At 43.4% G+C, this 26,481-nt stretch overlaps 1 protein-coding gene across 2 annotated transcripts; it reads left to right on the plus strand.

Annotated features, from left to right (window-relative positions):
* Positions 1 to 88: 88 nt before the first annotated feature.
* On the plus strand, positions 89 to 26,373 carry LOC310789075 (E3 ubiquitin-protein ligase MARCHF6-like). Of its 2 annotated transcripts, none has more exons than XM_083650672.1 (25): positions 89 to 474; positions 904 to 1,003; positions 4,623 to 4,696; positions 4,875 to 5,018; positions 6,191 to 6,263; positions 6,621 to 6,789; positions 7,946 to 8,141; positions 11,295 to 11,356; positions 11,470 to 11,502; positions 11,671 to 11,722; positions 11,954 to 12,012; positions 12,124 to 12,204; positions 12,362 to 12,430; positions 13,054 to 13,128; positions 14,179 to 14,313; positions 15,123 to 15,343; positions 16,011 to 16,148; positions 16,336 to 16,561; positions 18,508 to 18,577; positions 18,887 to 19,068; positions 19,589 to 19,723; positions 19,887 to 19,976; positions 21,019 to 21,151; positions 24,887 to 25,022; positions 25,821 to 26,373. In XM_083650672.1, exons 1-25 carry the CDS (start codon positions 456 to 458, stop codon positions 25,906 to 25,908), a joined length of 2,760 nt encoding a protein of 919 aa, XP_083506798.1. In that variant the 5' UTR covers positions 89 to 455; the 3' UTR covers positions 25,909 to 26,373. The 2 variants fall into 2 exon arrangements, with proteins under 2 accessions (XP_083506798.1, XP_083506799.1); XM_083650673.1 differs by having other exon boundaries at positions 7,946 to 8,135.
* The last annotated feature ends 108 nt before the right edge of the window (positions 26,374 to 26,481 follow it).

Genomic DNA, 26,481 nt, shown 5'->3' on the forward strand with positions numbered 1-26,481 from the left:
GGAAGTTTCCCTGTCGTAAAACTTGAAACGCTGTCGTAAGTGAAAAGTGTTGTGACAGGCGCTAGCGGCGCGGCAGCGGCTTGTCAGCTAGCGAGGTTAGCTGTACGTTATTTCTGTCTCCTTGGTTATATTTCAGCAGTGAAGAGGATGTATCGTTTCGAGGATTTACTTTGAAACCCTAAAACCATAAAACACACTCTCCAGCTTTGGAAATACTACGAAGTGGCTGTGATAAGAAGGAACAGAGCAAGCGCTGGTGTTCAATCTGTGGGGGACACCATTTTATGATTGTTAATGTACGTTACGTTATCCGAGCCCCAAGGATACTCTGATCTCACTAACGCTAGCTTGGTTAGCTAACGCTAGCTAAACGATATAGTCTGTATCGTGGATGGGTTCACAATAGAAATTGCGTTCTACTCCTGGAAGAAAAGGCGACCAGTCCATAACGAACCATGGATACCGCCGAGGAAGGTAAATAAAGAGCTCACTTGCAGTAGCTTCCCAGTAACGTGGCCTGCTAGTTGTTAGCTTGCTAGCTAACGTTAGCTAACTACCGTATTGTGAAATAAATCCAGTTAGCATAGAGGAGACTGCTACAATATTTTGCATTCGAATTGGACGATATATGCCTATGAAGCAGAATTGAATGCTGAGCATAAAAACTAATTAACGTTCCTAGAGAGTATGATGATGTCACCAATTTCATGTCATAGCTATATGGATAATGTTAGTTTCTTGCATAACGTATGCTCTTGCTTCTCTTGCTACCAATTTAATGTGTTCACAAGCTATTCTTCCTACGTGCCTCTAATAACGCCACCTCTCATTGCCTTCCTCCCCTCCCCGTCTCTGTATTTATTTGTCTGGTCAACTGTCGCTTGGCTTGGACACTATGCACAGCGGATATTTGTCGTGTATGCCGCTCCGAGGGGACCCCAGACAAACCCCTCTACCACCCATGTGTCTGCACTGGCAGTATTAAATTCATCCACCAGGAATGGTAAGTGTGCTTGGCTGCCCCCCTCCACTGAAAGCAATCATAATGACACCCTGCCCTGTCCCCCTGTCACCCCACAATCAGCACATTACACACTGCCAAATGACCACTGTGTTCAGTGAGATTTGCTTAGTGACAATATTTGATCTCGTCTATTACATGAGATTGACATGTCATCCAGATTGAAAGGGCAAATTGAGCCTAGGCTGGTGTCATAATTAGAACAGTAGAAATTAGTGTACTCGAGACCGGTCTTTGTCTCGAGACCACATTTTGATGGTCTCGTCTCGGACTCGCCCTCCCTCGGTCCTGGTCTTGGACAAGCCAGACTCAGGATTTTCTTTCAAGACCAGTCGAGACCACAAGGCCTATTCTGAGCCAGGGAAAACCCTGTTTTCCATTGTGTGAAATTATTTTCTACTGCAGACTAACAGGTCTCTGTCTTCTTGGTCTTGGTCTCGGTCTTGACTCGGTCCCGGTCTTGGTTTAGGTGGTCTTGACTCCAACAGTAGTAGAAATCGCAAATACCAAAGATTACTGAAAGCTAGTAGAAATGGCAGGAACATTTCTTGGCAAAGTTGAACATATACAACTCTCAAAATCTAAACATTGCAGATTATCTTTTCTTATTGAAAAATGTATTGTATTTTTATAATCATCTCTGCCCTTCAACTCTTTACAGGGTGGTTGGTATGTAATTTGATAACTTGGCTTGTTGGCATAGGTTGGGGAGTGGGGACTGATATTGATATTGCATGTAGTGGTTGCTTGACAGCAAATACTGTAGAAGAAAGATGGAAGGATAGAAAACTGGTTCCTCCCCGTCTGTGTGCCTTACATCCTGGTTATATAGTATCCCAGGTAATTGTCCTGAGGTGGGGTGTGTTGGTGTGCTGAAAACAATGCCGGCCTCAGTGTTTTTGTTTGGGGGGGATTGTGCTCTGTTCCGCTCTTGTCCTGTGTGACTGTGACCGGTTACAAGAGGGTCAGGTGGGTGGATGGATGGATGGATGGATGGAAAGTCCCAGGCACAAGCAAAGGCCTGGCCTGGATTGTTCTGTGGCAATTGTTGAACTTCAGTCTGTATACATATTAGTTCATCGTCATCCCGCAAAGTTTAGAATGACAGTTTGTAGCCGGTACCTATTGTGTCTGAATAGTGGAGTTGTGCTGAGTCTATTGGCTACTGTTACACTTGGCCTGAAAATAGCTGTTATGTGTCTCCTGTGGCTGCGGTTATTCAAATCGGTGTCAGCATTACTTAGCCAGTCCCTCCAGGATTTTGCAGTTTTTGTGTGATAGATGCGATCAAAAATGCTTGATTTTGCTTCGGCTTTTCTCAAAAATGGCAATGTAATTTGATCAGTTTTATGTGATTTTTTTTATTTTTTTGTAAAATTGTGGGAACTGGCAAAAATTGCAAGTTGAGGAACCTGTGTTGCCATTTTTGCTGAGAAATCGTGAGAATCAAATATTGCTGATTGGTTGAATTTGCATTAATTATTGCAATCGCAAAATCGAGGGGGACTGCTTAGCAATAGCAATCTTAGCAAAATCCTATTTACTTTATAGGATTACTATCTTATCTGTCTAAATCTAGTCTTAATCCACATCAGTGTCCTGGTGTGATCAGATGATCAGGTTTCCCACTGCTCGGTTCCCATTGGTCAAGGAATGTTAGAGGTAGCCTATGCCCAGCTTTACAAATGTTATGATCTGGAAAAACAACATTAACAAACCAGGAAGGACTCAAATGTTTCCGTCATGGAACTAGCGCTCATGGACCTTTACATCAGGGTCAGGGTGGGAACCCTGGATGATGCATTGGACCGACAAACGTAACCATAGTTTTTATTTAGGTTTAATCAGGCAATTCTTTACTGCCCAGTGACAGCGTGTGTTGGATTCAGCCAGGAGTACCGTAATCGCTGCTGTACATAAGCCAGTTGTTAATACCGCAGTCTAGCCTATGTCACAACATCCTGACATGGTGTCATTATGGGCAACCTACAAGCAGAGGGTAGCTTTTGGTGAAAGAAATTGGTGATAGGCCTTTTTCTGCTATTACCGTAATTTCCGCACTATAAGCCGCACCGGAGTATAAGCCGCAGCAGCAAAATTGCCTGTTTGTTACATATATAAGCCGCACCGGACTATAAGCCGCAGGTGTTTTAATGTTTTTTTTTTTTTTTTTTTTTTTTTTTAATTGTGTTTTAATGTTTAATTACCATATGTAAGGGTTCATGCACAGAGGGGGTTGTCGGGAAAGAGATGGCTGTTTGAGGAAGCTCCCATTTATTAACATTTCAACAAAACAACATAACACAACACCACCTGTGTTTTTTTTTACAGTGCACACAGTGTCCGCGGTGTGGTGAAAAGAGGGCAAGAGAGGAAATTAAAACAGAAGTGGATTTATAGTTAGAAAGAGTGCTAAAAAAGAGAGAATTCCGTTTTTTTTTCCGAAAAAATCCATAGATAAGCCGCACCGTTATATAAGCCGCAGGGCCAAAAAACGGGGAAAAAGCCACGGCTTATAGTCCGAAATTTACGGTAATCAGATAGTGAGCTGACCGCGCCCGCATCCAAACATTGTTGCTTTACTATGGCTGAAATATGATATGTGCTGCTGACAGCCGGTGTCTGTTGAGTCCAGAGGTCCTGGAGAGGTCATCAGAGCTGAGACTACGTCATCATCACCCCATATGCGGGTGCGGTCATACTGTAGTGTCGGCATCTTAAGAAAAAGGTTATGTCGGGACAACAACACCGCAGACCTTTGTCTCAGAACCCACTGTGATTTAAATCCACAACACAGGAGTTCCTTCTACACTACTGTAGTTATGTAGTGGAACTTTGTTCATCTAAACCCCTCGTCAATAGAGAGAGACCATGAATCGGGAGGGTGAAATGTCTGGAGCAATGAAATCTACTGAAATATCAGATCAAAGCAGACATTTTGACATTTGAAATGTGGATGCATTGCACACATGCAATATTCTGTTTTAATTGATTTGTTAATTTAGTTTAATTTAGTTTACACACTGTGCGGGCTCGCATACACAGCTGTTGCTCAAGTGACTGTCACTAATCACATCATGGAGTGCTCGAGTGACGTCACTCAGCGCACAATTGCTCAATTTCTGCGTGGCCTCGCCTGCTCTATTGGCATGCGCAGGGCACAATTGCCCAACTTCGCATCACTGATGACATCACTCACTGATGACATCACAATTGTGCTTATGACATCACTGATGATGTCACAATACCTATGACATCATCCAGTGGGACAACAATTGAAACAGACAGACAGAGCCCCCTTGCTCCCCTTTATATGATGATGAAGATATTAATTTTCAGTAAATCTTGTTATGGATTTGGAAGTATGTTAGTATGTGTATGTGTTCTTGTAGGTCTGAATAACTCTTCAGTTTACTTTCCTTAAAACACGTAAAACCGCTAACCTCATCATGGGTATGATATCTGTGTGAAACATCTGTTCATCAGTCATCATGGCTACTGTGCATTTGGTCCAAAACATGAAGGAAAACAGTGTCTCTAACTCAGCTGTAAGTTTTTGGAGTGTGCTGTAGTTTTCACCCTCTTAATGTTGCTTTTACAGCTTGGTCCAGTGGCTGAAGCATAGCAGGAAGGAGTATTGTGAATTATGCAAGCACAGATTTGCTTTCACACCAAGTAAGTACTTGTGGCTTTGATGGATCAACTTTATTTAAACAGCGTAGGCTATATTAAAAATGCCAAGCCGTTGTCCTTTCTTCATATGATAATTTAATTTGTTCAAACTCACTTTCCCACCCCCTTGGCCTATTTTTAAAGTTGACTGATCACTGAATATCTCCCTTCTGCTCTCCAGTCTACTCCCCAGACATGCCCTCCCGTCTGCCCATCCAGGACATTTGTGCGGGCCTCCTGACCAGTGTGGGCACGGCCATCCGCTACTGGTTCCATTACACACTGGTGGCCTTCGCCTGGCTCGGGGTGGTCCCTCTAACTGCATGTGAGTAGTATACATGCTGGCTTGGGGTGGTCCCTCTAACTGCATGTGAGTAGTATACATGCTGGCTCAGGGTGGTCCCTCTAACTGCATCTGAGTAGTATACACATGGATCAATTAAATGCAGTGTTTCCCCTACCATTCTACAGTCCTCTTTTTTTTTTTTATGTTTTTTCCTGCTCTCCCCAAAATGTCAATAAACCTTTATGGCATATTATTGCATTATTACTGGTGTTGACAGTGAACAGTAAGAGAAGATGCCAAATCATTCAAAACAATAAGCATTTTGCTTTTAGGAGCATTGTGCCAGCGTGCAGCGCTGTTCCAAAACGTGTCAACGTGTGTTGTTGCCTGGGAAACGCACATCCCTTAATACAACTGTTCACATCGCATCCCATAATAGTATGATGATACTTGGGATGCCATTGCCAACATACTGTAGATGCAAACAGGTTAGCTAAAAGTTTAGCGTCGCCAGCGAGGGCCCCCACCGTTGCGATTGGGGTACGTTTCGAAATCCCTCTAGGCCTGAAAATTCTTCTAGGGGAAACACTGGAATGTGTATCCACACGAGAACTAGGCTTTTTCCACAATGTTTCAGCATCTTCTCAAGACAAGGACCACCTCAAAAAATACTGGATTACACTTTCTGCAGAACCTCTGTCTCAGTGGTTATAATTTTAAATCAGTTAGCCTGTGTCTCGTCCTCATGAATGGAGAGAACGGTCAAAACCATAAGGGATCATAGCTTTCCATCATTCTGTCCCTGTAGGGTGAAAGGGAGTGGCTCACACACTCGCACACACTTGACTTAACACATCTTTGATGAACAGTTCCACACTTTGGGGTTCGTGCCATGTTTCTGTCATGACATAAGCTGTACAAATGTGCTCATGAGAATAAAGGCTGTAGGCAGTTCTGTGTGTTTGTGCTATGTAAATCCCCATCAGTACTTACTGTAAAAAATTAAGACCTACGGTATTCACTGCTCACAAATTAAATTTGTTAAGACAACAATTTGCTCATATTTCACCTTCATAATATACAGCTCTCTGTAAGTTGTTGTTGCGCACAACTTGGTTCCAGCCTGGAGGGATTTATCAGAGGATTAAAACAGAGTTACTGGTCATTTCATTTTTGATGTCATTGTACTCAACGTCTTTCTTCTCTCTCAGGTCGCATCTACAAGTGTCTGTTTACTGGCTCTGTGAGCTCACTTTTGACACTGCCATTGGACATGCTGTCTACGTGAGTGATGATGATGTTTGTTCTCCAGCATGACATAATAGCGTTCCAAATGTAATGATGACAATGTCATTTATTTTCTGCAATTGCTTGCAGGCTGTGAAAATTGGATTTAGAGCATTTTAAACTGATTCGCTTTTTAATACATTTTCACTAGCTTTGCTTTCTGTATCCTTAAGATCTGAGTTTTTGCATCGTCACATTGATTCATATGATTTTGTATGTGCAAGAGATTACACCTAGTTTTGCTAAAAATGTCCCTAAGGCAAAGGCAACTCGGCCACTCTCCTCACACCTGTGTGTCTGTATGTGTGTATTTATGCAAATGTTCACACTTTGTTTTGCGTTTTGTTGCTGCAGAGAAAACCTGCTGGCGGATTGTCTGCAGGGCTGCTTCGTTGTCACCTGCACCCTGTGTGCATTCATCAGCCTGGTTTGGCTCAGAGAACAGATTGTCCACGGTGGCGCCCCCCAGTGGCTAGAGCAGCACCAGCCGCCACCGCCCAACGCAGCCGGACAACCCAATGAGGTAGAGTGCTCTGCATTATGGATGCATATAATAAATGGTGGTGATGAATTATTCAGCCGAGCGTGCACACACACAAGCATCAGTAGGAACATATGGAACGCTTTACCTAGCCTTTCAAAACATCTGAGTTGAGGAGATGTTCTAGTCCCAAGGAAGAGTGGAGATGAAAAGGAGCAGTCGGGTTCGGATTTTAAGACACACAGAAGGATAGAGTGAAAGAGTACAAGTGAGTTGTTCCTCAACAGTGCCTCATAAGTATGAGTACTAAGCTTCCTCAGGCAGTCAATTCTCTGATAGCCAAAAGCCATATTCATGATCCTAATGTATCACGAAAGCACAAACACAGTTTTATCTGTTTCTGTAATAGGATGTGCGTCATTTGGAAACATCCATATCCTAGCCTAGGGCTGGACGATAATTCAATATTACCATTGCATTTATTGTCTTCCAGTGGAAACATATTGTGATCAGATATGAAGATATTCTGATTTTGTGGCACATTTCTGCCTGTCTAAATTGATGATGACAAGCAAATTGACTTACAAACTGATCAAATGAGATATGGTAGGAATATTATTTGAACATTTCAGTTTTGTTTGACATCACACCTAATATTACCATTACATTAACGTAACCATATCCTGCCCTGATGTACATAGTACTTACAATACTCATTCAATCGCACACTCATTCATGCTTTACCACACACACACAAAATCCCGCTCTCTGTTAGGGATGCACCGATATGAAAATTTTGGCCGATGCCGATAACCGATATTAAGATTGCTGTTATGGCCGATAACCGATATTTACCGATGTCGATATGATCTGTATAAAAACACATTTCTATGATAATAAAATTTTGCACATACTGAAAAACACATGTAAACACTGAATTTGAAAAAGTTATACATTTCTTTATTTCAAAAACATTTGTAAAAGCACATAAATCATAGATTTACTGCATTATTTCATCTCAATGTGAAGAATTTGGCTGATACCGATAACCGATATTAACATTGCAACATCGGACCGATACCGATATGTTAAAAAATGACTAACATCGGCCGATACCGATATGATTGCCGATATATCGTGCATCCCTACTCTCTGTAACATCCTATGGAACCCACTCGTCTTGTCCCCTGATTTCCAGGCTCAAGGTGCGGGGCAGGCACCAGCTGAGGAGCCCCCTGCGGCCCAGCCGGCACCCGCTGACCCCCCGGCCCCGAACCAGGCAGAGCCCGAGCCCCCGGACGTCCCTCCAGACCAGGGCGACGACCCCGAGCTGGAGGAAGAGGAGGGGGCAGCTGCTGAAGACGCAGACGCCAACAATGGAGCACAAGGTTGGGGTTAGTGGCAGGAAGTGGTGTTCAGTTTAGGTTACCGCAATGGCAGTGTTCCTGTTCCCTGTTGTCCTAGATGTGGGGGTAGGGGGTGATTTTGGTAGGTGCTATGTATGGAATTTTAACATCAGCACATTTGATTAAAAAACAGGATATATGATTAATGTGGTTTTAATTTTGAGAAAACACTAGCACAAACAATACCATTGGAGTGAAACAGGCTACTAATCGTCTCGACCATGGTCTAATTTGTTAATGCTAAGTACACCAAAGTAGTTAATTTAACGATACACTTAATGCTGTGGCTGCCCATAGCACTTTACAATGATACACTTAATGCTGTGGCTGCCCATAGCACTTTACAATGATACACTTAATGCTGTGGCTGCCCATAGCACTTTTAAAGATTAGCTCTCATTTGGATATTTATGTCATGATAAATGGACAATTTTTTTTCAGCAGGCTGACTAACAAGGCCTGTTGATGAATTGTGTTCACATATAGTATATACAGTATATACTAGTAATGTAGCCGGCGTTGCCCGGGCTAAAGAGACACAAAGCAATACAACTGCGTCTTTTGCTTGGCCGGAAATGATGGTGGTATCCAGATGGTTTCCAGGATTATACAAGCTGCCTTGATCGTCCCCGGGTCCTAACCCACCGCCATGCAAATATTTACGGTAGTCCAATCTGACCTGGGGTGGCTTAAGGTGGCTTCCAGGATTTTCCAGGTAGTTCCAGGACTTCATGACCTGGCAATGACCTTTTCCGGATCATAACCCACCACCATGCATATTTTCAGCACTATCCCACCTAAGGGAGAGGGCGTGAGGTGTTTTCCCAAGACTTTCCAGGTGGTTCCAGGACTTGATGCCGTGCTCATGTCCTTCCCCGGATCAGAACCCCCCCACCATGCAAAATTGCAGCCCAATCTGACCTGGGGTGGGTGTGAGGTGTTTTCCACTTGATGACGGGCCTATGACCTTCCCCAGATCATAACCCCCCTGACAGGCAACATTTCAGGTCAATCCATCATGGGGTGTGGGCGAGAGGTGTTTTCCAGGACTTTCCAGATGGTTCCAGGACTTGATGACATGCTAATTTCAGGCCATCTTCAACTTTATTGTGTAGATACAGCAGGGCTATAACTCTATTTTTCCAGGCAGGTTTCCTACAGTAACGCTACCTGTGAAAATGTTGTGATATACAGCTGGGCTATAACTATGTTTTTCCAGTCGGGTTTCCTACCTGTATAACCGTAGTTGTGAAAACATTGTGTATCTGGTATAGTCGCATATCCTCATTTGCGTGGAAGAACTTCCATTGATCAGGAGTGAAGGCTAATAGTTTGTTCCACTGCAGCATAATGACTGCCGCGCTGTTGTGCAAAAAGGCGAACAACAAGAAATGGGCGAAACAGCTTTGCCTCCCATTCAGTGGCGTTTGACATGGATGTAATGTGCACATAACGAACGTAGCCCACAGCTAACAACAGCTAACAGCTTCCTTGCTAACGTAGCTAACGGCTAGCTAACGCCATGTAGTGATCCAACTGGTAGCCGTCGTAACTGTAACGGTTCCACAATGTAATGTGTTGAAAGTCACCAAAACCATGGTGCTGTGTAATTCCCACAGATGGTGGTGGTGATGGTGTGGTTCAGCTCTCTGGTTGAAGCGCAATAATATGGGCGACCTGTGAGAGGCAGTAATGCACTGCAATGCATGGAGTCTGCCAGAAAGGCGTAGAAGAAGAATGGAGGGATCCTCTTAACACATTCAGTGCCACAGCGCTTCAGTAAAATTGTCTGGAGCCTGTGCCAGATTCACTTCCATTCAGTTGAAAACAGCTATAGAATTTTTTCTATTATGGCTATATTAACGGGGCTGGACTTTAATGAAAGATTGAACACTCCTGCTTCTTCCAGAGAAGAAATTTTGTTTCTAGACAGTTCCATTATGAAATTACAGCCTCTCAAAAAAGTGCACTTTCATGGGTTTTCTGTCGTTTTTTTTTTCTTTCCAAGATATAGCCCCTTTTATGAATACCTTTTGCACTCTAATTTCGAGCACATATTCACTGACTCTGGCTGGTGTTTTCTGATGTGGTGGCGTGTGGTGTGGTTTCTGTGCAGCCACACACCCCTCTCCCCCCCCCCCCCCCCCCCCTCTCCACCTCTGAGCTGCGGGCTCCTCCCACACGCACAGAGTTTGCTTTCTCGACTCGTTTTTGCCCCGGACAGATCCCAGCTTTGCTGCGCGCATCATTTCCTTGATGGGCATCAAGGAAATGATGCGCGCTGGCAAACGCGACTGAACGAAAAGGCTTGGCCCGTTCGGCTTCGGATGCTGCCTTTCTAGGAAATCGTGTGGAGATAGATAGAAGCAGTAGAGCTCAGTTGTGAGCGCGGATGCAGCCGAGCCCACTCTCGCTGTAGACGGAGCAATATATAGGCTCTGGCAGAAAGCATGCATCGGTTTCCACGGCTTTCTCCGCTGTCTCCTGTACAAAGTAAAGGATCTGAGGTGGGTGGAGCAGCTCCTGTGACGATGTTTAAGGTGGCGCCGTGTGATCCCTTGAAGGGATTCATGCTCACTGGCTGGGTACGACCTTAAACAGCAGAATTATGGAATAATATGAATTATGATTTTAGGACGTCCACAGACGTCCTTGGCACTGAACGTTACTTTTTTTTAGGACGTGCACAGACGTCCTTGGCACTGAATGTGTTAAAGGGGCAGCGTCACGTTTTGGCATTACATGTAGTTTCCAGGATTTTCCAGGTAGTTGCAGGACTTTCCAACCTGCCCTTGTCCTTCCCCGGATGATAACCCACCTCCGTGCAAATTTTCAGCCCAATTGGACCGGCGGTGTGGATGTGTATAGCCGACAGACACACAGACCGAGGGACAGACAACTTCAACTTTATTATGTAGACCTTGTGATATGTCTTTCAGTAGAAGCCTTTTGTTGGCTAATGTAATGATTTTTCAGATTACTGTGAGCTCTGACAGCACAGGCCATCAGCCAGGAGAATTAATGTTGCAGATGTAGTGATTGGGTATTTAAAGTTGATATCTGTGTCTGTAGATGATATGAATTAATGTTGCAGATGTGGTGATCTTTACAGGTATTTAAAGTTGATATCTGTGTCTGTAGATGATATGAATTGGAATGCTCTGGAGTGGGATAGAGCGGCAGAGGAGCTCACCTGGGAAAGGGTGAGTTTGCATGACCTCACTGATCTCCAAACATCCCCAATACACATACTGTATGTGTATTATTGCCCCTGTTATACATCAATTTCTTTTATTTTTTTGTCTTTGCCAACCAGATGCTTGGCCTGGATGGTTCACTGGTATTCTTGGTAAGTTTTTACATCCAATTATCTGATTGACAAAGATATTCTTTTATTCTGATAAACAAGGTTATTGATTGTTTTTTTATGCCAATAAATCTTTGTAAGAAATACTGTATACTGTATGTGTGACAGTGAAATCTTGCCAGTTGATGATACCTTACCTTTGTCTTCTAGGAGCACGTGTTTTGGGTAGTGTCTCTCAACACACTCTTCATCCTGGTCTTCGGTGAGTAAACAGAACATCAGATGATGGATGCATACTGTTGTAAGCAGTCGTTACGGGATACAAATATAAAGTGTAGTGTTGTTCGCTAACCCGGATTGTTAACGAATGCCGTACTAATAATACACAATTCTAACTCTATAGATATAGAATAATACCATTGCTGCAGGTTTATTTTGCGTGCAGGTTTATATAGCACAATGGAAAAACGTTTATATTTTTCTCCCCATTCAGCATTCTGTCCCTACCATATTGGACATTTCTCTGTCGTGGGGCTTGGCTTTGAGGAATATGTAAGAAACTGCTATCCTTTATCCTATCAGTCTTATCTCAGTATTATGATGGGATAATTGTCTTTTAATTTAGCTTTCATTTCTTGACTCCTACTGTCTCCTCTCCTTTAGGTTCAAGCGTCCCACTTCGAGGGCCTGATCACAACCATTGTGGGCTACATATTGCTGGCCATGACACTCATCCTCTGTCATGTATCCTTCCACCTGCCTCCATCAATCCCCTTTACTGTGTGTGTGTGTGTGTGTGTGTGTGTGTGTGTGTGTGTGTGTGTGTGTGTGTGTGTGTGTGTGTGTGTGTGCGTGCGTGCGTGCGCTCATGTGGTGTTGATCCTTAACGGCTGTGTCTTAGGGACTGGCTGCTCTGGTCAGGTTCCAACGCTCCCGACGTCTCCTGGGGGTCTGCTACATCGTTGTCAAGGTAACGCCTCATGCTGCATTTCCTTACTGTCTCAACTCTGAGACTTTGATTTTCCTGAGATTTCCAAAGTCCCTACAAGCCTAAAAAGATTTTTTGTTTGTTTGTTGTTTTTTTTCTCCCATTAAGGAGGCAACATTACATATCAATCAAGTGACAGAAAAATATTGTTGACATTAGCATAACTCACTCTGCTGTGGGGCAGTTGGGGTTAAGGGCCTTGCTTAAGTCCACCAGAGGTGGTAATGAGGCAGGGGCAATCGTTGCCTTTTCACTTTCCCCACCCAAATTGATCCTGCCGATCCCGGGGATTGATCCGACGATCTTCCACTCACAAGCTCTCTAACCTTTGGGTCACCACTGCCCTGCATCATGTCATTTTGTCCACAATGTTCATCTGTCATTCACTGTCCGTGGGACAGGCCCAGGGCGTGTCCTTTAATGACATCAAGGAGACTAGCCAAAAGAGACATTCCCTTTTGGGGGGGATCCATTCTTATGACATCATTGACTTATGACATCAAGAGGCTACTTGAATGTTAACCCTTCATGTCTGGATTTTAAGCCTTTAGTTCATTTATATCTGAATAAACTGTTACTGAGGCCGAGCTCTACTTCCATTCCAGGTTTCTCTGCTGGTTGTCGTGGAGATCGGTGTCTTCCCCCTCATCTGTGGCTGGTGGCTTGACATCTGCTCTTTAGTAAGACTCTCTTGCAACTCTTATTCCAACTCCTCACTTTCCCTCATTTTATTTGACTAAAGCCTGGTTTGTCTCAGGAACCAAATTTTGTCATTGATATTAGTAGTATGGTGACATGAGGGTAGAAAATTGAATTTTTCATCCTAATAGTTCAACTCATGGTCTAAAACACACACACTAAAACACACTGTATCATCTCAATCCGGCCCCCAATGTCCTCAAAGGAAAACAAAACAACCTCCAAAAACTCAATAAAAGGCAGAATTATGTTAGAAAAATCCAATCTGCTACACCCATTTGATTTGTATCACTATTAAATCGGGAGATTAACGAGAAATTACCAATAACAGCCGATTAAAAATTGGGAGACTCCTGCGAAAATTGGGAGTGTTGGCAGGTATGATCTCCAATGTGTTTTCCTTCGCTTACTTTATGTAAGTCAGTATGGCCCTCTGGAAACCCCCCCCCCCCCCCCGGTCTAAAAGATAACTACTTTATTATTCTCGCACTAGAGCTGGTGATCAAAATATGATTCCTGTACCATGCCGTGGTATCAATATCAATTCACTCATCTTAATGTATTCAAAAGTAGCAAAAGCTTCAAAATGTTATGTTCTTACAATGCTCAGTTTTCTACCAGACTTAAATCATTTGCATTCAGAAAATCAGTTCAGTTTGGTTTGTCTAATTAGATAAGCAGATGGCACAGAGCGCACTTCACTTTAACTAGAAATATCACATACTGTACTACACAATGCATGCTCATTTCTAGTGTGTTTCACATGCTGGCCTGCTCAACTGCACAAGCGCGAATTGTGCGCTGAGCCGTGCACCGCGTCAAGCACCGTGGAATATCTCAACTTATCATAGTCTCTCTCTAGGCAACTATGCATTCATTCATTCATTCATCAAAGATGAGTAGTTAAGAAGTAGTATCATGCTAGAACCCGCGTTGAATTTGATATCTTGATCGTAAAGTGTTTTGGCATTGAAAACCATCTGTAACATTGACAATGTACAGTGGATTTAAATAATTTCCACATCCTGCAGGAAATGTTTGACGCCTCGCTGAAGGACAGAGAGCTGAGTTTTAAATCAGCCCCCGGTACCACCATGTTCCTGCACTGGCTTGTGGGAATGGTCTATGTCTTCTACTTTGCCTCCTTCATCCTCCTCCTGCGAGAGGTAAGATCAGGACCACAACCAGTAGAGCTGGGTTTCCCATCCAATGATTTTTAGGGCAACCAAGCCTAGGGTAGTTAAATTATTTGTAGAATTGAGGTAAAGCGCACAACTCCTTATATGAAAAACAGACCGGGTGCCTGGATAATAGATAACAATGAAAGAGGAGAGCCGGCACTCACGTAGGCTAATTGGAAAAAAAGGCTTTTATTGGGCAATGAAAAATCGGACGTTTCGGCGTTTGTTGACAAAGGCTTTACGCCGAAACGTCCGATTTTTCATTGCCCAATAAAAGGCTTTTTTTTCCAATTAGTTAAATTATTTGCACATTGATAAAACAGATAAGGAAAGTGATTTAAAAAAAATCTAGATTATGTGTGATGCTTTTTAAGGTTAAACTGCTGTTGTGGTCCCCATTTCTTCAGTTCAGTCACGTTTAAAGTCGTCAAATACTCCATAAACGTGCACCACTGCACAACAGTTAATTTGAATATTAATGACCATATGAATTAACTTTGTAACTGAACAATATTGGTTGGCAGAAGATGAACATTTATTATTTCATCATTATTGTTCTTGTCCAACAGCGCCTCTTGGCTGTTCTATAATCACTGTAAACATCCTGTGGCTTATTGCTTAAATTAATTATGTGGTCGCAGGTGTTTATTTAATGAAGTTTTTGTTGCAGCTTTGAACCTGACTCAGCCAATCAGAACTGCGGACTGCAACGCTCCATTTCATGGAACGATAAAAGCAGTTGACTGATTCATGTACGGTTAAACATCTCCGTCTCTTCCTGTTTCGCTCGTCAGGTGCTGAGGCCCGGAGTGCTGTGGTTTCTGCGAAACCTCAACGACCCCGATTTTAACCCGGTACAGGAGATGATCCACCTGCCCATCTACAGACACCTGCGGCGCTTCATCCTGTCTGTGGTGGTGTTCGGCTCCATTGTGCTGCTCATGCTGTGGCTGCCCATCAGGCTGATTAAACTCCTGCTGCCCACCTTCCTCCCATACAACGTAATGCTCTACAGGTAATCAGCAGACCCAAAGAAGGTTGAACTGTGTGGGAAAAAAAGCCCTTGACTCTTATTCTACCTCCTTGATATGGTGATAATCGTCACCTTCTTACCAGTACAAACAGCCTCAAGATGTTGCTGCAATACATTTGCAGTTACTTGATCTGAATGGAATATAATTTTAGAGGAAATCCTGACCACTTGTGATGCAGTTCTGATCTACAATGGGTTCCTCTATAGTATCGCTGTCTCCATCAGTCTCACTTTCTCTATCTGCATTAGGGCTGCAACTAACGATTATTTTCATTGTCGTTTATTAGTCGTTTGGTCTAAAATTTCACAAAATGTTGAAAACTGTCCATCAGTGCTTCCCAAAGCCCAAGATGATGTCCTCAAATGTCTTGACTTGTCGACAACCCAAAGGTGTTCAGTTTACTGTCATAGATTATGGTCACGATTAAATAAACCAGAAAATATTTACACATTTAAGAAGCTGGAATCAGAGAATTTTGATCTTTCTTCGAGAATACAAAATGTGCAAGATGTACCAACTGTAAAGAAAAACAGCCAGACATTCTGGCTGTTGGCGTGAAAGTAAACTTGTAAGCTATTTTCTCTCTCTCTCTGTACCACTTTCTATACTACTGATCTCTGACCCTATGTACCCTTCTCTTCCCCTTAGCGATGCTCCGGTCAGTGAGCTGTCACTGGAGCTGTTATTACTTCAGGTGGTGCTACCGGCTCTGTTGGAACAGGGTCACACCCGCCAGTGGCTCAAAGGCCTGGTCAGAGCCTGGACTGTCAGTGCTGGATATTTACTGTAAGCCAGTGTACTGTTTATATACGCTTTTCACGTTGTAAGTACAAACAGTCAAGCCCTTTGCTTCATTCTTCCATGTTTCAATTTCTCAAGTGACCTCTCTCCCGAGAAGTTTGTTTGTTTCTTTGCTTTCGCCATGCACCCAGAATGCTTATCTGTAATCTGTACTCCCTCTCCGCTTCCACAGAGACCTCCACTCCTACCTTCTGGGAGAGCAGGAGGACAACGATGCCAACCAGCCTGTCAACAACAACAATAACAACAACCCTCCTCCGGGTCACCATAACAACAACAACAACAACCCCGCCCCGGCTGTAGGCGAGGGGCTGCATGCAGCCCACCAGGCCATCCTGCAGCAAGGGGGGCCAGTGGGCTTCCAGCCCTACCACAGACCCCTCCGCTTCCCCTTCAGGGTGAGTCTGTCTCACAGGCCTTGGATGCGGTTTCTTCAGCAGGGTTTGCTAATATACAATAGGAACTAAAATCTTAATTCACACCCACTTCATATATTATTCATATATTCATATCCACTTTTTATGCCTCCGCCGGCGATAGCCAGGCCGGAGGCATTATGGATCCGGGTTGTCCGTCCATACGTACGTACGGCTGTCCGTACGTCCGTACGATGTTTGTTAACGCGATATCTGAGGAACGCCTGGACGGAATTTCATCAAATTTGCCTCAAACATCGACTTACACTCAAGGATGATCTGATTAGATTTTGGTGGTCAAAGGTCAAAGGTCAAGGTCACTGTGACCTCTCGAACGCCATTTTCAAGCTTGTTAACGCGATATCTGAGGAACGCCTGGACGGAATTTCATCAAATTTGCCTCAAACATCGACTTAGACTCAAGGATGATCTGATTAGATTTTGGTGGTCAAAGGTCAAAGGTCAAGGTCACTGTGACCTCTCGAACGCCATTTTCAAGCTTGTTAACGCGATATCTGAGGAACGCCTGGACGGAATTTCATCAAATTTGCCTCAAACATCGACTTAGACTCAAGGATGATCTGATTAGATTTTGGTGGTCAAAGATCAAAGGTCAAGGTCACTGTGACCTCTCGAACGCCATTTTCAAGCTTGTTAACGCGATATCTGAGGAACGCCTGGACGGAATTTCATCAAATTTGCCTCAAACATCGACTTAGACTCAAGGATGATCTGATTAGATTTTGGTGGTCAAAGGTCAAAGGTCAAGGTCACTGTGACCTCTCGAACGCCATTTTCAAGCTTGTTAACGCGATATCTCAGGAATGCCTTGACGGAATTTAATCAAACTTGTCTCAAACATCGACTTGGAGTCAAGGATGAACTGATTAGATTTTGGTGGTCAAAGGTCAAGGTGAGCTCTCCAACGCCATTTTCAAGCTTGTTAACGCGATATCTCAGGAATGCCTTGACGGAATTTAATCAAACTTGTCTCAAACATCGACTTGGACTCAAGGATGAACTGATTACATTTTGGTGGTCAAAGTTCAAGGTCACTGTGACCTCTCACACACCCAATTTCCAAGCTCTGTAACGCAACATCACAGGAGCGCCTTGACGGAATCTCTTCCAATTTGCCTCAAATGGCGATTTGGACTCCAGAAGGAACTAATGGCGGAGGCATAAGTCCGCGTTGCGGTCGTTCTAGTTTATGTATCGAAGATTGGAAGTTCTGGTTAGAATTAGAACAACCCTTTATGACGCAGATAATTACTGATATTTGAATTTTTACAGTGTGCTTTGACATCATTATTAGCAAGGTAGCCGTAGCTTGGAAAACTACACATACACCAGGCCACTGTAAAGTGTCTGTACCTGTTTTACATGACATAATACTTGGATATTTTCAATGAATTTCATGAGCCATAGTGTTATGAAGCTTGCTCAACACAGTAAGACAATGAAAAGCCATAACTAGAGTCATGCCGACTGCAAGTTAAAGTTGTATGTTTTTCCCAGGCTGCTGTGCTTAGGGAACACCCTTCTAATTTATGGTTACCATACCACCAAGGGGGGCACGGTTGCAGGCATCAGGGTTACAGAGAGTAAATATACTCAGCAGGTGATAATACTCAGTACTAGGTTAAGATTTGTCTTTATTCTGTATTATCATTCACGATTTATTTCTATAACAGCACTTGAAGGCTATTTTCCCATAAAATCTCTTCTTATGAAAGCATTCTTCTAGGACTACCCGGTATTTGTGGTTTCCATCACAGACAAATTTAGAAATGTGCCAACGCCCAAGCTACCACTTAGATCTTGGGAAGTACAATTCAACTTGGTCTCCCAGCACTGGAAACTGTTGACCTCTTCTGGTTCCTCTGTGATGAACTATAATGGCGACACCTCTGTCCTCCTGTCTCCAGATTGTCCTGCTGATAGCCTTCATGTGCATCACCCTGCTGGTGGCCAGCCTGGTGTGCCTGACCCTACCAGGTGAGATGTGGACACACACAGCGCCACCGACGGCGCATTTTGCCTCTTTGTAGACCCACACCCAAACCATAATTTAAGGTTGTGTGTGTGTGTGTGTGTGTGTGTGTGTGTGTGTGTGTGTGTGTGTGTGTGTGTGTGTGTGGGGGGGGGGGAGTTAAAAGGGGTTCTATTTTAAGCACTAGCTCAAGGATCCAAGAATCACTGTCAAGTATTTCAAAAAAAGTTGATGAGTACTCATATTAGCAGTGTGTAATTATGGAGTTCTAATAATAGTGTCTGGATTGACAAAGTGTTTCATGTGTGTTGCAGTGTTCACCGGGCGCTGGCTCATGTCCTTCTGGACAGGAAGCTCCAAGATCCATGAGCTGTACACGGCCGCCTGCGGCCTGTACGTCTGCTGGCTGTCCATCCGCGGGGTCACCGTGCTGCTGGCCTGGATGCCCCAGGGACGCACCATCATCATGCTCAAAGTCCAGGAGTGGACGCTCATGGTGGGCATCATGGCAGGAGATGTACTCTCTCTTTTTTCTCTTATTATTCTTATTAATTTTTTTACCAGCCTCAATTGTTGGTAAATGCAAATTGTACTGTTGTCAATCAATTCAAAAAAAGTTAAGTTAAAAAAAAGAGTTCCACCCTAAAAAATAAAAGTTGGTAAATGCCAGAGTTGGGCTGGCATAGTGATTAGGCGCACCATCCTTCAACATGCTCACACCCCATTTTAATCGCCAGCATCTGTCTGCTGTTAATGTCCCACCCAGCTAGCTTCAGTTCTGTCTGCTGTTAATGTCCCACCCAGCTAGCTTCAGTTCAGGGAGTCGGAGCTCTCTTCCATGCAGGAACCAATTCACTAACATTGATCGATAAATCAATGTAAATGTAAATTGATCAATTAAAGTGACCATTGATGTGGTAGATTTGGAGATGTAACTCATTTTCAATATACATGGAACATTTAAGCGTTTTGCAACAAAAGATGTATAATCAGTGTGTGTGCGTGCGTGCGTATAGATCCTGAAGACCGTGGTAGTAGCTCTGCTGGTAGCTGGAGTTATCCCACTGCTTCTCGGCCTGCTGTTTGAACTGGTTATCGTGGCTCCACTCAGGGTGCCCCTGGACCAGACACCCCTCTTCTACCCCTGGCAGGTATGTATATACAGTACACACTGTATATCAGCGTTGTGTAGGAATTGTCAATGGCCCCGCCCTTTACATTGCTTCCCTGTTTGTGTGCTCCCTTGAACAGTCATGTTTCCTAGTGGGATCTACATTCATGTACGCCAATACTGTATGTCTCCTTTGTCTGTAGGACTGGGCCCTTGGAGTCCTCCATGCCAAAATCATTGCTGCCATCACTCTCATGGGCCCTCAGTGGTGGCTGAAGACTGTCATTGAGCAGGTGGGTTTTGAACGCACGTTACTTATCATTTTCACTTAGCTATGCATTGAACCTTATGATACTGTGTCATTCTCCCTTTGTCCTAAAACCTGGAAGTTGGCATCGCCTGGTTCCCTCGTCTGGAACTCAATGGGTTTTTTGTGTGGGGATTTTGGTTAGATGCGTGAAATACGGTCTGTCATTAACAGAAGTTTATGAAACTGACACCTTTGTGTTAATAATCTTCACAAATGAACCACCATTTTTATGATTTTTTAAGCGTTTCCTAGCGATCATGATTTTTGCCAATTACGCTTCAAAAATCATAAAAGTGGTGTTCATCATTGACGTTATTTCAGGCATCTAACCAAAGTCTACAAAAATCCCAAATGAGGGAACCCAGCGTGATGTAAACTTCCGGGTTGGCCTACAAAAATAGGTCACGATTGTCGGTTTTCAGCTTCTCAATTAAACTCGTGTCTACGGGTATTTTAGCACCATACAGAACCGTAACATGAATGGACAAAGGTTACAAGAAGATTAGGCTGTTGACCATTGAAAGCCAGTTTAAATTACCTGGGCCTTTAGCGCAGGTAGTCACACCTCCTCCAGCTAGTCTCTTGGTCCTTCCCGACGCTGGAACAGAGCTGTGGTCTTCCCAGAAGTGAGAGCCGTCCAGGCCTCACTAGTTCAGTGGTGCCTCGCCGTAGCAAGACCGAAAATATTAGTTTGTGTAACATAAAGTTGGCTCCGCTGTCCTGTCATTCCACCTGTGTGAACGTTGTCCTCACACTGGTAGTAATCCCCACAGGAAGCAAGGGGGAAAGGTCGCCTTGTGAAGCATATTTAAGGCGACAGTCCATACTTCCGCCAGGCGATTAAACATCATTCAATGATCAGGACAGCCAGAAATACATAAGTAAACATATTAACATATCTGATCTGAGGGGATACTGCCTACTAACGAACCGTAACATGATGTTAATAGGAATGTTTTGTTGCAAAACAAAAGAGAGTATTAACGTATAATTAGCTTTATAATAAGTCTACATTTCCTCCTCAGGTTTACGCTAATGGCATCCGCAACATTGACCTCCAGTTTATCATCCGTAAACTGGCAGCCCCCGTCATCTCAGTCCTGCTGCTGTCGTTGTGTGTGCCGTATGTCATCGCTGCTGGGGTGGTGCCTGCTGTCGGTGAGTGTCTGAGCACTTTTATATCTGCATCTATCAGTGACTTTCTCTCTCTGATTTATTTGACATGTGCCTCTGTTCCGTTGTTTATTTAACCAAACAACACTTTGAGATTGAGGACCTCAGGCCAAACCAGCAGCACCACACTTAGTTACAGTTGCGCGCTGCACTGTTTGTTTTGCTTCCTTCTACAACATGATGCATTCCTATTATTTGCTGTTGGGTTTAGTCCGGGTTGCTTTCACACCACAAACGAACCGCGCCAGGGTTCACTTGGAAATGAACCAAGACCCACGTTTTCAAGCGGACCAGACAGAGTTCACTTGTTTGTTTCCGCACCAGAGTTTGTTTGTGCTTTCACACCCCCCCAAACGAAGCGGACTATCTGAGGAAACCAATTCTGGGGCGTTTAAAGCAGACCAAACCGCTTATATGTGAAAGCGACCTTAAAGTCGAGCTGAAATGAAAAACTATTTTAGATCACATCCCTGGTCATAGAGTGTATCTATTTAACAATGTATGCCCAAAAGAAATCACAAAAATCCAATTTCTTTGGTTTTTCACAAAATTCAACCATGTTGTCTTCATTCTAGGGATGTCAACCGAACCGATAACGGTTTAACTATTAACCAACCGTTTAAACGTTAACCGATGAATACTATCAGTTAATCAGTTAAAAAAAGTTTACTTCCCTCCCACGTAATAAAAAAAGGTTGCATCATCAAATTAAAATAAGCTATAATAATAATAATAATAATAATAATAATAATAATAAATTGAACTTGTCTTGCACTTTTCATTTTGGGTAAAATCTCAAAGTGCTACAGTAGTAAAAAGAATAAAAATTACTAAAAGAATAAAAATTAAAAGGGAAAATAAGATAATAAAAAATTAAAAGATTAAAAGAACATTAAAAGTTACAGTTTTAAGGAAAAGCTTTGCTAAAAAGGTGAGTCTTGAGTCCAGTTTTAAAAGCGTTAATAGATTGTGGGGCTCTCAGATGGTCAGGGAGAGCATTCCACAAACGTGGGGCGGTGGAGCAGAAAACCTGGTCGCCCATGGTGCGCAGGTTTGTCTTGGGTTGCTCCAGGAGGTTGGAGTTGGATGAGCGGAGTGATCGGGTAGAGGATTTGAGGGTGAGAAGTTCTTTGAGGTATGGGGGGGCATTGCCGTGGATGCACTGGTGAGTCAGAAGGGAAATCTTGTATTCGGTTCTGGAGGTGATGGGAAGCCAATGGAGAGAACGGAGGACAGGGGTGATGTGGTCAAACTTTCGCACTCTCATCAGGATCCTAGCAGCACTGTTTTATATACATAATTCGCCGTCATGGACTACAATTTCAGTGCTACGCTGATGACACCCAGCTCTACATCTCCATCAAAACCATCACCCCTGCCATTCTCGCCACCCTCACTGACTGTCTCACTGAAATAAAAACCTGGATGACCAACAACTTCCTCAAACTCAACTGCAATAAATCAGAAATCATGATCTTCGGCCCAAAATCCCTCCTCCCCTCCTCCCAGAACTTCTCACTCTGCATTGATGGACATATAGTCACCCCCTCCCCTCTGGTCAGAAATCTCTGCGTCTTGGATCCCACCCTCTCCTTCAAGTCACACATCAACAACATCACCAAAACATCCTTCTTTCACCTCCGAAACATTGCACGACTCAGCCCCACTCTCTCCCCCTCAGCCGCCGAAACACTCATCCACGCCTTCATCACCTCCAGACTAGATTACTGCAACAGCATCCTCTATGGCCTCCCTTCCACTGTTCTCCGTAAACTGCAATATGTCCAAAACTCAGCTGCCCGATTACTCACCCACTCCCGCTCCAGAGAACACATCACACCCATCCTCCAACATCTCCACTGGCTCCCCATTCAGCACCGCATCCACTTCAAAATCCTCCTCATCACCTACAAAGCCCTCAATAATCTGGCCCCCTCTTACCTAACAGATCTCCTCCAGCGCCACTCCCCCACCCGCCGTCTCCGCTCTGCTGATGCCAACCTCCTCACCCCCATCACCAAAACCAAGCACTGCACCACGGGGGACAGAGCCTTTGCCATCGCTGCCCCAACCCTCTGGAACTCTCTGCTCCTCAACATCAGAAACTCAGACTCACTCACCTCCTTCAAAACCCAACTCAAATCCCACCTCTTCAAAACAGCCTACAATATCTGACTTTTACCTCTAACCATCATTCCATCTCTGCAATCTATTGATTTGTATTTGTTTTGTATCTCTATTTGTTCTTGTTATTTAGTTTGTTTACTGTATTACTTTTCTATGTATTGTAAAGCGTCTTTGAGTTCCCCAGAAAAGCGCTATATAAAACTTATGTATTATTATTATTATTATTATTATTATACAATCAAATATGTACAGTCCCACTCCCAGGACCAAAAAGTCATCCTCTCCCTCGTCTCCCTCTCCGGTAGCTCGATGCGTACGCCTGCCTGCTCCGCTAACATTGGAGATGAAGGGGGGAGTACAGTAGACCTCACAACAGAATGAAGTCTAACCTTAGTGAGGGTAGCATCCAACTCATCGCTGTCAGACTCCATATTGGTTTTTATGCCTCCGCCGGCGATAGCCAGGCCGGAAGGCATTATGGATCCGGGTTGTCCGTCCGTACGTACGTCCGTACGATGTTTGTTAACGCGATATCTGAGGAACGCCTGGACGGAATTTCATCAAATTTGCCTCAAACATCGACTTAGACTCAAGGATGATCTGATTAGATTTTGGTGGTCAAAGGTCAAAGGTCAAGGTCACTGTGACCTCTCGAACGCCATTTTCAAGCTTGTTAACGCCATATCTCAGGAATGCCTTGACGGAATTTAATCAAACTTGTCTCAAACATCGACTTGGACTCAAGGATGAACTGATTAGATTTTGGTGGTCAAAGGTCAAGGTCACTGTGACCTCTCAAACACCATTTTCCAGCTTGTTAACGCGATATCTCATGAATACCTTGACGGAATTTCAGCAAATTTGCCTCAAACATCTACTTAGACTCAAGGATGAACTGATTAGATTTTGGTGGTCAAAAGTCAAAGGTCAAGGTCACTGTGACCTCTCAAACGCCATTTTCAAGCTTGTTAACGTGATATCTCAGGAATGCCTTGACGGAATTTAATCAAACTTGTCTCAAACATCGACTTGGACTCAAGGATGAACTGATTACATTTTGGTGGTCAAAGTTCAAGGTCACTGTGACCTCTCACACACCCAATTTCCAAGCTCTGTAACGCAACATCACAGGAGCGCCTTGACAGAATCTCTTCCAATTTGCCTCAAATGGCGATTTGGACTCCAGAATGAACTAATGGCGGAGGCATAAGTCCGCATTGCGGTCGTTCTAGTTTCTGATGCTACCACCCACTTTTCAACAGTCCAATCCAACTCCCCAAGCGTTTTGTCCCGCCTCTCTCTAGCGGCCTGTTGTCCAATCAAATTCCTCCCAGTCTCTGGTCCCGCCAACAATCAACGTTTCACTTGGAAATAAGGAAGTTAAATACTCTGGAATGCCATTTCGACTTTAAAGCATTGACAGTTTACATTAAATGAATCTTCTGAATCTCGTTTAAACTGCATTGTACGTCGTGTGCATGCGTTTGCTGTCTGACTTAAGTTGAAATGATCCCAGAGTAATGTCTACAGTGTCAGCTAATGGGTCATCTATTGAAACCGTATTTAACTGAATGAAACTTGTTCCTCCCGCAGGAGTGACACCCGAGATGGAGATTCTGATGCAGAGGAGAATCTACCCATTCCTCTTGATGGTGGTCTCTCTCATCGGCATCCTGTCTTTCCAGATCCGACAGTTTAAACGTCTTTATGAACACATCAAGAATGACAAGTAAGCATTGTTTAGTGGAGAACTACTCTAGGAAGCAACCTATGGTGAAGAGTTTATACCGGAGTTTCTGTGATTTCAGTTGGGCTATTTGATGTGAGCAATGTTTAGGATGGGCATTGAAAACCGTAAGTTGAAGGCATCTGGTGCCACTTTCATTCAATTGTTTGTTGCCCAGAATTGTGGAATTTGTAACTTTTTTGTCTTCAGTACACCCTTTCCCTGATTTCTGTATCCAAGTACCACCTTTACCCGACTACAACATTTTGCTTAGAAAACTGCAAGAGAAAACTATAGCATGTGATGCAATGAATGAATAATAATATGCCCTTTGAAGAATATAACATTACAAAATAAGAAGTGGAAATAGTTGCATTTAGTGCCTCCTGAGCAGATTTATTTTAATGTTTCATTTATTTTCGAGAGAGATTGATTTTGCCATTTTAATATCCAAAGGGATGCTATTTCAGTATTTACTACAGGAACATTGGATTATCGATACAGCACTTGAAAGACTGAGATGCCTTGAGTTTCATCTAGATATTGATTTTGACATTTTAGAATGCTATTTCAGTATTTTACTACAGGAACATGAAATACAAACAGAGGGACACATCACAGTAGATCTCATCAAATCACAGTACTCTGGTTATTTAAAAGAATCATAGTATTATTACTATATTGTGATATTATCTCATCTGCTGTTGTGACTCCGACCACTTGTCCCACAGAATACCTACTTATAAATCGAAATCTAAGCACTAAAATCAATTGCTGTCTTTCTCCGTCCTCACTTTGCAGATACCTGGTTGGTCAGAGGCTCGTCAATTATGAACGCAAAGCCGCGAGAGCAAGCTCAGTCCCGCCCTCCAACCCTGTTGCAGAATAGAGTTTTGTGTGAGAAGTCACCACATTTTGCACCTGTTGCCCCACGTCTACAGCCCCACACCCTCTCCGTTCCGTACCTCACCCTATATCCGCTCCTTTTCTGGATTTCAAATCAGTCCTTGGACCACAATCCTTTTGAATCTCCTGTCAGTCATGGTGGATTTGATGGACATCATTCAATTTGTTGAATGCCCTTTCATGCCTAATCAAAGGCCGGATGGGAAAATGTATGAGAATCATCAGACAACTTAAGAAATCCCCTCAGATAGAAGTAAGTGGGAGGGTGAGGGTTAATGGTTTGATTTGAAACTCGCTGTCTGTATTGTTATTCATGCCTTGCTTTGTAAAGTGCTGCCTGAGAATTGTATATGTGTAAATACTTTGAATGAAGACTTTGTTGTCTTAAAAAAAAAAAAAGACAGATCTGGATTAATGCAATGACCATTGTACATCTTAAAAAAGTGTATGTATATTAATTTATTAAATCAAACTGACAATTTATCCTTGTTGCATTTGCTTTGTGTGTATTGTATTGTGTTGAGAGTTTAAAGGTCGCTTTGGGTGTCTTTTAGGA

The sequence above is a fragment of the Poromitra crassiceps genome (assembly GCF_964638095.1).
Source record: "Poromitra crassiceps genome assembly, chromosome: 2".
Lineage (NCBI taxonomy): Eukaryota > Metazoa > Chordata > Actinopteri > Beryciformes > Melamphaidae > Poromitra > Poromitra crassiceps.